Here is a 12,021-nt window from a genome sequence, read left to right as displayed (position 1 = left end):
ACGTTTTCCAGACACGAAATCGTAGACATAACCAAGTAATGCCTTCACATTAATAACGCACCAAGGATCACTTTGTCAGTGAGTGTGACGAAAATACACGCATGCAGCAACTGCCATGTGCAGATGATCCTTGAGCTCTGACAAACGTGCCATAATTCTTCCTGAGGCTACCCTTTTTTTTTTGGCTTCATCGACTGGAGCATTCTTGCGGGCTTGTGCCAGTCCCAGATAGTTCTTTCACTCATGTCGAACTGTCTCTGTGCTACCCGGTTCCAATTCTGCGGCTCATATTCAACGGCACGGAACTTGAGTTTTGCATAGTAGCTTCTTCACCTTGAAGGCGCCCTCATAGCCTGAGTCACTTTGGGATGTTAAACACCCATAAACCAAACATTAAAACAAGAATAAAAGTATCCTGCTGAAGTTGTGCGCCTTCTTAAAAAAAAATGCTTGAAGCACACTGAAGCATGTTTTGGGTCATTCTTTATTGGTGATTGATCTGCGCTGCTGTTTAACCCATCTACTCATTTTGTGTGTGTGTGCGTGCGATAAGTTCAAGTCTCATGAAAGATATAGTATGTTCACACACTGAAAGTTATATCACATAGTTGCCTTTCACCGACAATGAACTATTTCGGCCCCCTTCAGGATCGTTGAAGAAGAACAAGTACCTTCTGGAGGCCTTGGTTTCAGGGATGTCAATTTTGCATTTCGTTCAAGTTTTTTTTTTTTTTTTTCATTTAGTTAATTTTCACCCTGAATAAAAACTACTGCTTTCAACAAATCTTTTTGAGAGTGCTATAATGAGGAAATTGTAGTGTATGCAACTTTTTGTTTTACAGTGATCACGATGAAAATGTGAACTTGTTGGCTTCAAAAGGTGAAATTTTGCCATGAACTGTAATTTTGTTCTGCCACAAAATTGCTGCTACAAATTGCAATTTATTCTGCTACAAAACTGCTATAGTAGCCTTGTTGTCAGTTCCACCGCTGTACACGGTCTTGAGCTGTGTTTGCCACATAAACTATGTTTCATTTCCACCCACAGCTGCGTGTGAGCCAAGATCAGGAGCACTTTCTGGTCAACCCATTCGGGCTTCTGTACCACGAGGTGACTGCTTCTAGCCTGCTCAAGCTGGATATGCAGAGCAATGTTATTGACTCTGGCACTACCACGTTCCATTTCAATCGGCCAGCCTATATGATCCATGCCGCCATCCACGCCAACCGACCAGACATCAAGTGTATAATCCACCTCCAGCACCCGCCTTGTGTTGCAGTGAGTAAGCACTCTGGCATTAGGGAAGGTTATAATGAGGTATTGCTACATGTACCAGAAACGGAACGTTTCCGACTGGAATTTACTTCCAAGCTTCAGTCTTGGGGCGCTGGTCCTCTAGCCTGCATCAGTGCATAGCACTGAATGGATAATCCCAGCTATTTGGTATGTGTAACACCGGTGCAATGTAGCAGGTGCGATGTGCCGACACGTGGAGAAGAGTATCGTATTTACTCGCATAATGATCGTACCCCCGAATTTTGTTGGTTGACAGTAATTTTTTTTTTATTCCCCGTGTAATGATTGCACCACGAATTTGCCGCTGCATTTTGTCGTGTGCCAAGTCTAGCCAACAATGATTGTACTTGCCATCTATCTGACAGATGGCACGTGCAGATGACCATCTTGCTCTGTCAGCATTACAGAGGCAGCTGCCTGTTGGTTGACCTGCAGTCACACGGGCAGTATAGATGCAGTAATGCTTTACTGCGGATACCAAACGTAACTGCGGTTGTCTCGAATCACGGTTCGCCGTTGTCAAAAGGCTCGCCATTGTTCTGGGTTGCGGTGCAACAAACGAAGTGACGCGGTGATCCGGAGCGAAGCAACATTCGCAAATATCTTCCAGCGCAGTTGGGGCAGTTTCGAGTGTGTCGTCCGACAGCATTGTCCGGTTACAGCACTGCCTCCACAGCCAAATACATCGCCGCACCATTCGCTGCCTGTGCCCAGGAAACATGTCTACGGCGGATCCCTGGCGCCAGCATCAGAAAACCGTGCTAAACTTTATTGTCCTCGTAAATAATAAGCCCTGGGATACTGGAATGTCAAAAATGAATCCTCCTTGAGGATCGCTGACATGTGTCAAGTTGCTGGTAGGAGAAGTAACTGCGATACAAGCTAGTTTTATGTTCGCAGCCGCAAAGCAGCTGCCGGCATTGCAGCGCAACTGACCCAACCTGCTTGCACGCTCCGCTGCTATGGAGCCGCTGAAATCGACCCTATATATTTCTTTTAATATGAAACAATGAGGTTTTCAGTAAGGCAGCGTCATAAGTAGAACATTTAGTACAGTGTTGGTCAATTCAAAAGCACCGTCCGCTGTGGCTTCGATATGAAACAAGTTAGGCCTAGCGATGACTAGGGAGTAGCACACCACAGTCTGCCACACTCGCGGGCGGCACCGTTGTAGTAAGCTCATGGAATCCGGTGCTGCGAGTGTTGTGAACGTGTCACCTAATTTAACGCTGCGGCAGGGACATGACATTTTTCGGTGTAACGGTGGTAAAATGCGTAGCTTGAGTGCCGCGGGATGTTGCTGCGTCTTCGAGCAAGGTCGAAGGCCCCATAAAAGCGCTGTAGTGCGGCACTATTCACACTGGCTATTTTGATGCGTTGCTCTTGGAACATGTTTTAGTGCGAAGAAAGTACGTTCCTGAAGCGGGCCAGCTCGTGTGCATTTCGCACTCTACCTTCTTGGTTAACAACGTAAACTGAGGTCACCAAGCACGGTTCACGATAACCGCGTTTAGCAACGTAACATGTTACCGTGGGTAGTGCACCCATGTGACAAGGGTAGTCCGACCTGCAACTTGTTTGCGTTTTTGGTTCTCGAAAATATTTTGTAGAAAATTTATCCCACAATTTTGCGTCAATTTTTTTGGAGAAAAAGTGTGATCATTATGCGAGTAAATATGGTATTAGACCCACCGTTTAAGAGGGTTCCGTTTAGTTTGAATGTCATTTTGTTTGATCAAGTTTTCATCTCCCTTTCAGGTTTAATAAGGTTCCACTGTACACATCACAGTCGACGACTGAAAATTGGGACCCCTGATTTTTCGGACAGGCTTAATTATTCTGACTTCTTGCGGCATCGCGACATCGCCCATGGAGCCAATGTATAAGAGCGCCTTATATTTTGGATGCATCGTAACTTACTGCTCAATTTTTCAGTCCTCGTTGTGGTGACAGTGTTCATGATGCAGTAGACTGGTATTAATGCAGACTTTAAGGGACCAGAGATTTTTGTTTGAATTATCAGAAGCGCACCTTAATATGATCCAAGACTAAACACGATTTGCTTTATGGACATTTATGCGTACAAATGGTGATATAGAACTCTTTCGTCATACAAATGTCGCTAAATGCTTTGGCGCAACAGGACATACGTATGAAAGGCACTGATGTCTTTACTCAACCAGCATGACTGGTTGTATGATTGAAAAAAAAAAAAAGTTTATAATGCATTGGTTTCCCAGTAGAGTAAACCCATATGAACCGGAACTTTAAAAAAAGTCAATTATCCGTAGTTCTGATAGTCAAATGGCTACAAGAAACCTGTCAGAAAAGTTTTGCGAGGTAGCAAATTTAACTGATGAAAAGATGAGCATCGGTCCTCTGCTTTTTAGGGTAAACTGCAGAGCAGTGACGATTTTGCGCAATTCTCTCGTGGTGTGCTGCATGCCCACTGTCGTGAATATCTGAAGCAAAAGTGCTGCTAAATAATGAGGCCTTTGGCAGCCTCCTTCAGAGATATGATGCAGTAGTGATGCAGCCACCGCACAACGAGCAGCTCGTGATCACCTCACATTTTTGAACACATGACCATGCGGAGGGAAGTGAGGGTGAACGTACATTTGCACTGGAACAGTGTGACACCTTAAAAGGAGAAAAACAAAAACAAACGCACCAATCAGCGCCTGAGCCAGCGCGCAGCTTGCCTTCGCCCCCTAACGTGCTGCCGATAGCCTATATCGTCACGGGCTAGTAGCAAACCTCTGGAAACGAAACGACGGGGTGACTACGATCGACACAGCCCCCCTCGGACCCCATCGGAGTTAACCGGTCGGAGGGGCCAAATTTTCAGCTTTGCGCCGCAAGCCTGACGTATCAGACCCCGGCAGCCACTTTTTCGTGGGCCAGGAGCGTAACAAGCCATAAAGTTTGAATTAAGCGAATTTAAGAGAATCTGCGGTACGTATTAAGCTGCTTTCAAATGCATTTAAAATATAGTCAGCCAACCAGATTCTTTTTAATTTGTCTGAACGAACCGAAAGTTCGAGCTATCAGAGTTTGAATTATTGAGACTACTGTATGTGTAGGTTGTGGTAGTGGAATAAGCCAGTCAGCTTGAGTGACAGTGGAAATTGAGCACTGTCATGTTCAAAGTGCAACCACACTAGTCGTAGCTGAAATCGGGGAACGCTGTGCGTCTGTGTGAAAACGGCTTTGGTGATCATTACCAGTATGCACATTTCATGCCTCTGAACATTTGTTGAACAATGTATTTAGAAGGCCATGGCATGGTCAATTGACACATGGCTGCTCATGTACGGTGTGTGGCATACTTCTAGAGAACACGAGAACTGGTTAAACCGGCTCTTAACACAGAGAAAAGCAGGTTTCACCAAGAAGCGTGAGCTCCCGGCCACTTCAAGGTGAAACCTACTTCTTTAGAACCAGTTTACCCATTCTTTATGTTCCCTCTAAGTATGGCATATACTGCATATGTGAGATCTCTGCAGCATTGCCAGATGGCCCAATTGGGCCCATTATCATTCTTCCATTATTCCATTATCATTAATCCATTATCAAACTTCCGTTTAGTATCCCTCAAACTCAATAGTAGAGCCTGAAACATGGGACATGTTTTTATGTGTGTGTAGTCCCGGCCATAATATTACAGAGCATGGTTCGGCGATTGAACTCTTCTCGCATATTACTTAGCGAAAGTTAGGACATACTTTATACATATGTTAGCACATGCCATTGGCACCTTCCCTAATGAACCCAGGGATCCATCATTTCTGTACAGACAGCATGCGAAAATTTCAAACACCAAAACATGCTGTGCAACGTTTTGACCACGCTTGTATATGTGGCTTACATGTTGTGGGCTTGAGCATTTGACTGAATTCACTCGTACAACTTTTCAGGTGTCCTCTCTAAAGCAGGGCCTCCTGCCTATCACGCCGGATGCTGCCCTGCTTGGGGAGATTGCTTACCATGAATACAAAGGCAGCAGCGCAGACACGCTCGAAATTGCTCGCAGTTTGGGGCCCAACAGTAAGGTGTGGTTCCAATTTTCTTCATCACTTGTGCAGAATACCATATAAACGCGTGTAAGGGGTGCACTTTTTTTTTCCAGATTACATGGCTAATTTTTGGGATGCGGCCCATGTGCGGGATGTGCAAAAAAAAAAAAATTTTTTTTTTTCAAGTAAAAACGCACCAATTGCAGCATTTATTCTTTGTTCAGTTGTCACTTGCGGAGTCTTGAGACTCCGAGCTGGTGCTGTGCTCTGGTGCATGCTTGTCCGACAAGAAGTTTCGCAGCATGTCCGTTGTTAACGCATAGCAGTTGTTCCGCACTTCCATCGCATGGCAGAGCAGCCCTTCTTCCAGTTCAGGAAACTTGCACGGCTTGCCTCGTAAAGCGCGCTTTCTGCAGCTTGTGGTCCTCAATGGATCCCTTTGGTTGCACCATCATCGGACGCACTTTTCGTTCATGTCGAATTTTCTGCCCGCCGCACGCTTGCCTTGTACGAGAGCGAACTCCCAGCGCTTTGGCTGTTAAAGGGTCAGTCTACTGAATTTTATCGACCATATTTTCTTTGCGGCAACCGATAGCTCTTTACTCAAATTACCGTTTAGCCAGCTGTGGTGCCAAGGAGTGCGGTAGAACATTTTAAAATAGAATTTATTAATGTGGGAACACATCTGTATGAGATGGTAGTCTCATCTGGCAACCATCTGGATTTCCGCCGCGCGGCGACAAACATGGCGGCGCCCGTCGAAGCCGGACCTCTCGCTTCGGACTGAATTCTCGTTGTTGCTGCCTTTTTCAGTGCGTTCATTGGTCATAAATGGGGCGCCTGTCTTTCGCATTGTCTCATCTCGCCTATAAGAAAACGTATAAGAGATAAATTTGCTTTATTTTAATAATTAGAGTGACGATTCTGCCGCTCCTAGGCTTAAGTGGAGAGTCGGTTTGTTTACAGCAGTGGTTCCCGTCCTGACGACCAGATGGCGCCACTATAGGCTGAGTTTATTTTTGCGTCTCTGCTAGCATACGCTGAACTAAAAGTGGGAATGCGCCTGCGTTTTGCGTACGTGTAACTATAAATATTCATGTGATTTACAGAAAAAGCGAGCGGTACGCCTTCTACAGTTTACTAGAACAAAACGTGCGTTTCTCTGACATTGGGGCATACAAATGGTACGTAGTATATTCACTTGTGCTTCTACAAAAAAAGACTACCACTTTCTTGAACAAAATGAACGTTTGGGGTCGCCACCATGCTTTTTTACGCGACTTTTAACGCCGAAATAAAATATAAATTCCTACCTAAACTGGGCGCAGACCCCTCGTTATTGATGTTATAGGGTGCCAACTACCAGAATATGCCATTATTTATACACTCATCTCGGTGAGTAGACTGACCCTTTAAGGTGCTTGCTCACGGCGCTAAAATTGCAACACTCAGCGGCAGCACTCGAAAGCCACAACTGCAGTGAACTACCACTCTTCCACAAGTTCCACGGCGCTTCCACTATCAGGCTTCCTTTCTGAAAATTTTAATCCATTGATTTATTGATTCCTGGAATTCCCCCTTAAAGAAAAGCTTTGAAAATGAGGGAGTGGTGAGTGGCCAGGCCACCTTTTCTTTTTTTGGAGGCAGTGCCTTGCAAGCCATATGAAACACGTTTACATGACCAGAACCGAATGTTACATGAATGTTTCTTAGTTCAATTGGAGTAAAAACATACTTGAGAACAATTTTGCAGCTCTTAGGGTGGATAATAGCGTTTTGAATCTTCCTTTGCATCATCTCAAGGTTGGTGTTTTATTTAGGCTACGCAGTTACAGTTGTCTGCGGGGCAGATAAATGCCTTTCGAAGGCTCTGCCCCCTTATTGTTCCTATTGAGGACAAGACGTTGAGTGCAGAAAACGCACACTCAGTGGAAATACAAAATTAGTGGTTAACATTGTAGCGTTTCATATTTACCCTCTATATGGCATCAAATGAAAACACACAAAACAAGGGAAAGTGAACAGAATGGTTACACCTGAAGTGACAACAGGTACAAAGCGATGTTCTTTTTGCAAGGTTTCGATGACTTGCTTTCTTGAATAATATTCACAGCAATATCATCATTTTAAAAGCTGGAAATTCTGTTTGTGCATATTTTTTTTCATGAAGCTCCAAAAAAATGCCTCTCTAGCAACAAAGGAGCTACCGATATCAACAGGAGATGCTGCCATAACATTTAACGGTTGTGACATAGCAAGAGCCGAGGTTTTAGAGCCCTTTGTGCTAACCTGCAGTAACGCATTGCCGGCTCAGGAAATCGGACCAGTTTCCTCTGCCAACTGAGCAGCAAGGCAAGTAAGAGTATTAACGACCAGTGAAGAATAATCACTATGGCGGTCATACCTATGGAGTAAATTGGTCGGCAAATGTTGGCAAAGCAAATAAAATTCATAATAAAGTTACTTTTTACGCCGCTGCAGTGGCTCGGTGGTTATGGCACTCGGTTGCTGACCCGAAAGACGCGGGTTCGATCCCGGCCGCGGCGGTTGAATTTCTTTGGAGGAGAAATTCTAGAGGCCCGTGTACTGTGCGATGTCAGTGCACGTTAAAGAACCCCAGGTGGTCGAAATTTTTGGAGCCCTCCACTACGGCGTCTCTCATAGCCTTAGTCGCTTTGGGACATTAAACCCCATAAACCAACCAACCAAAGTTACTTTTACTTTAAACTCATTTATCTCATAAGATTTTTGGTTCAACGCTGCCATTATCTTCAAAATGATACAAGGCAGAATTCTTTGTACCTTTTATGAGCATGTTGAAATATAGCTGTGCACTTTTATTAGTTTTTTCATTGGGTTTTCTAATTGTGTTGCATTGTTTTGGTTCAGTCGAAAGAGCATGGAGAAAAGATAAAATGATATAATCAGGTAGGCGCAATCTCTGTTGGTTGTTGAGAAAAGTGTACCGAAACTTGCCCTACAATACATGGGAAGAATAGGGCTTACCCTGTGCCCTTAATTGTGTTCTGGGAATTGCAGGTGCTGTTTCTGCGTAATCATGGTGTGTTGGTGTGTGGAGACTCTGTTGAGGATGCTTTCTCCAACCTCTGTTCAACCATAGAGGCCTGCGAGACACAGGTACGTGAATTATTGTCGCTTTGAGTGAGAAAAGATTGACATTTTGCCTGAAGGTTGTGCAGTATAACTTCGTTATTGCAAAAACCCACATACAAGGTTTTTTTTCTGGATCATAGCATGTCAAATATCCACCTCATTATATGCAGATCCAAGCAATTTTCGGCCAAAATCCGCAGTTCTGGTTTTGTTACTATCGAGTGCCGTTACCACTATGTTTTCAGCGAGAGAAGGCGCTATCTCGCGGTGGCATCTGTCAGTAGTTTCAATTTCGACGCCAGGTCGCTACACTGACCTGACCTCGCAACGCCCACAGGACGATTGCACCTCCCTTGGTATCAGGACAGCGAAACCAGTCCGTGGCGGCTTTTAAAAGAAAGTAATCGTTGCTGTCAAAAGCATCGGTACCGCATGAAGCGCTGCTACATGGTCGGATGAGGTAGGGAGAACCTGCAGTTACTGCCGCTGGACACAGGCTTCTCTAGCCACGCTGTGCAGTTGAATGGTGGATGCTTGGGCTAGCATTCCCAAGGAGCTCACTGGTTGTAATTTCAAGAAATGTAGGATATCAAATGGGCTCAACAGTACCGAAGACATGTTTCTGTGGAAAGGTATCTCTGACAAGGGCCTTTCAGAAGATGGTACATGCGACATTGACAATCACTAAAGCACCAACTTGGACACTTCCGAAGTTTGCACACCCACGCTCATGCCAGAACTGGTCTGTGCATGCTCATGGCGCAGAGCACGAGTAGGCGCGAGCGCGCGGCCGATGTTTGTCTGCCAGATACAGTAGCCGACTGATTTTTTGGACTGCAATAATGTGGACTTGCGCGATATTTCAGACTTCGCGTCTGAACCGTTGTGCACCTCATAGGAACGTGTACATTTTTTGACCAATATTTCGGGCTTTGTGTAGTCTAAAAGTTTGAATTTTCGGACTAAAATAGTTCCCAACAATATTGTGGAGATCGTTTTTCAAGCGAATGTTCATTATTTCAGGCTAATATAGATGTGAGCAGGTGTCGCTGTCGCAACCAACCCGTTCCCCGCCACCGTGTAAGGCGCCATCTTAGATTTAAAGATGGCGCAATCGGACTTGCTTCGATAGGCTTGGTTATTTGTTCTCCATTGTTGCCATTCGAGATAATGGGATGCTCCCATTGCCATCAAGGTGGCCTACAAAGAGCACGCGATCGCAGTGAAAACGGGACAGTGGGAGAGCTGCAGCGTCCGCCGCGGCTTGGACAACGCCAGAGGTGGGGAGGGGGGACTGCATTCGGAGGCGCTCACTTCCGCTCGCGTCTTCCCTGTGGGTGGTTACCCATGGGTCGGTCTTCGTGGGCGTCATTGCCCCATGCAAACTGACTCTTACATCACGCAGTGAGTGCATTCAATTACGGCATGACTGCGGCCGCTTTGCACTGTCTCATATGTGCCGCTTTGCACTTGTGACGAGTGAGGGAAATGGATGGGCGCAGCCAGCGGCAGTGGCCTCGGTGACATACAGCTTCATCAGCAGAGCAGTTAGTCTGCGGCTGCAGTGTAGCAGCGCTCTTGAAAACTGAGATGCAAAGGAGGTAGTCTGCCAGCTGAGCTTGAAATTGGTCCCTCCGGGGAATCCTGCCCACCTGGCAGGCAGAGCACCTAGTTGGGAAGCAGGCTGCGCTGGAAGAGGGTTCCGGTACTTATAATAGTGGAAGTGCGGTGTGCGTTGAGTCGGATAGCAAACACTATTTTTAAACTTTTCGAATATTCGCGCACTTCTACTTGTATGTATTGAACTGTTGGGTGCCAGTGTGGCAATGAAGACCAGACTGTAATATGCACTGCTAATGTTTGTCACACATGTTCTGTGCAGATGAAGCTGGCACCCATTGGCTTTGACAACGTGCACCTTCTTTCTGAAGAGGCACAGCGCAGTATGCGGGAGGAGCATGCACGGCTGAAGGGAGCCGATGAGCCTGTGCCCGGCGGTGATGAGGACAAGGAAAAGGCAGAGCCCAAGGAGAAGCCCAAGCGCTGGCGCCCCTGTGACATTGTCTTTGAGGCCCACATGCGCACCCTGGACAATTCGGTGAGAGGTTGGGTTAGATTAGGGATCACACCAGTGCACCCTGCAAGGGTGCAGTTCTCAGTGGATAATAAAGAGCAGTTTTGCCTTCCATAATGTCTCCCCATAAGCTGACTAGCGGCGCAAGACTCGAATGGGCGCAAGCGCGGCACTTCTGTACCTGCCGCTCGCGCTACACTCGGCTTCAGTTTCGCTAGGCTTAGGGTTGTCCATGTTTATGTAGTACATGCCAGCAGTGTTTGAGCTGTGCGGCATACTTTGCTTGATTTTCCATATTGCCATTCCATTCTTTCAGGGCCACCGAACAGGCTACATCTATCGGCAGCCGCTGATGCGCAATGAGCAGCCTCGCCTCAAGACAGACGTAGAAGTGCCCCCATCAGCTAGCTCCATCGCACAGTTTCTGGAAGAAGACAAGTGGCTGAGGTAAGCACATTGTCTTGTGCTTGGTGCATGCTGATGACCCAGTTGCATGCTCAGGTGTGCACTTTGTTGGGTTGTAGGGTTAGTGCTGTCATTTTCGCCGCCGCAGTAACTCGTTGTTTATAATGCTTGGCTGCTGACCTGAATGACGCGGGGTCAATCCCAGCCGCGGTGGTCACACTTCGAGGGAGGCAAAATGCTAGAGGCACATGTGCTGTGCGATGACAGTGCACTTTGAGAACCCCAGGTGGTCGAAATTACCCGGAGCCTTTCACTCCGGCGTTCCTTATAGCCTGAGTTGCTTTGGGATGTTAAACCCCATAAAAACGAAAAGTACTACTGTCATTTTCAACAGGGTTGGGCTACTGGGCTTGGTGCTGGGCCATTTAGTGGAGGTCTAGAACCACACCTGTCACTTTAGTGCCTTGAAGGGGGTGCAAAGATGTGCTTTACTTGCCCTTTAAAGGGTCTCTAAAGGGAAATATCAAACCAGCCAAGATAAATTATTCCTCGGGAACACTACGGATGTTTTTTCTACACGGAAAGTTGGCTGCGTTGCTGAGAAAACCGCAAATAAAAGTTCTGAAGCCCTGCAGACTGCGTGGCCTTCCACAAGGCCACCACTGCTGCCCATGAGGTCGCAGCGGTGAAACATGTCGGCGTCGCCGGTGTGCTCGGAGCGTATGTACAAGAGGACAATGATGACAGCAAAAACCAAAACTCGATGGATGTGTCGTCCCCGTCCCCCACAAGATGGTTGGCACGATAGATGTGCTGAGGCGGATCGTGAGCTCGGAATTCGATGTAGCGGAATTTCAGTATTATGAAGTAATCTGCTGATTTTACCGATTTCATTAAATTGAGGTTTAACTGTATTAGATCCTTCCTGAACAGTAGAACAGCTGAGATTTCGGTGGGGGAGATAAGTGGGACTCTTACTCTTTCCCTCTTGTGGGGCATGGGGGACTTCGCACGGTTCGGTGCTGTCGCCGCTCCTGGTTAATCTCGCTCTAATTAAGCTGCTGCCAAGGCTGGAGGAGACTTCTGGGCTGAAACACGCCTTTTCAAAAGAGAAC

At 46.4% G+C, this 12,021-nt stretch overlaps 1 protein-coding gene across 16 annotated transcripts in view; it reads left to right on the top strand.

The window, feature by feature from the left end:
- Positions 1-12,021, top strand: part of hts (adducin 1-like protein hts) — an 89,937-nt gene that overhangs the window by 22,169 nt on the left and 55,747 nt on the right. For all 16 annotated transcript variants that reach the window (XR_016290090.1, XM_089578418.1, XM_089578414.1 and 13 more), the window contains exons 4-8: positions 1,049-1,279; positions 5,215-5,349; positions 8,353-8,451; positions 10,310-10,525; positions 10,818-10,948. Coding sequence is in view for 15 of the 16 variants with exons in the window: in XM_089578418.1 (XP_089434544.1) it covers positions 1,049-1,279; positions 5,215-5,349; positions 8,353-8,451; positions 10,310-10,525; positions 10,818-10,948 (812 nt within the window). In the remaining variant the exon portion in view is untranslated. The remainder of the gene's footprint in view (positions 1-1,048; positions 1,280-5,214; positions 5,350-8,352; positions 8,452-10,309; positions 10,526-10,817; positions 10,949-12,021) is intronic.

Source organism: Amblyomma mixtum, chromosome 3 (genome assembly GCF_055824585.1).
Source record: "Amblyomma mixtum isolate Tamu chromosome 3, ASM5582458v1, whole genome shotgun sequence".
Lineage (NCBI taxonomy): Eukaryota > Metazoa > Arthropoda > Arachnida > Ixodida > Ixodidae > Amblyomma > Amblyomma mixtum.
Note: the sequence above shows the minus strand (reverse complement) of the source record. Positions and strands in the feature narration are given on the sequence as shown.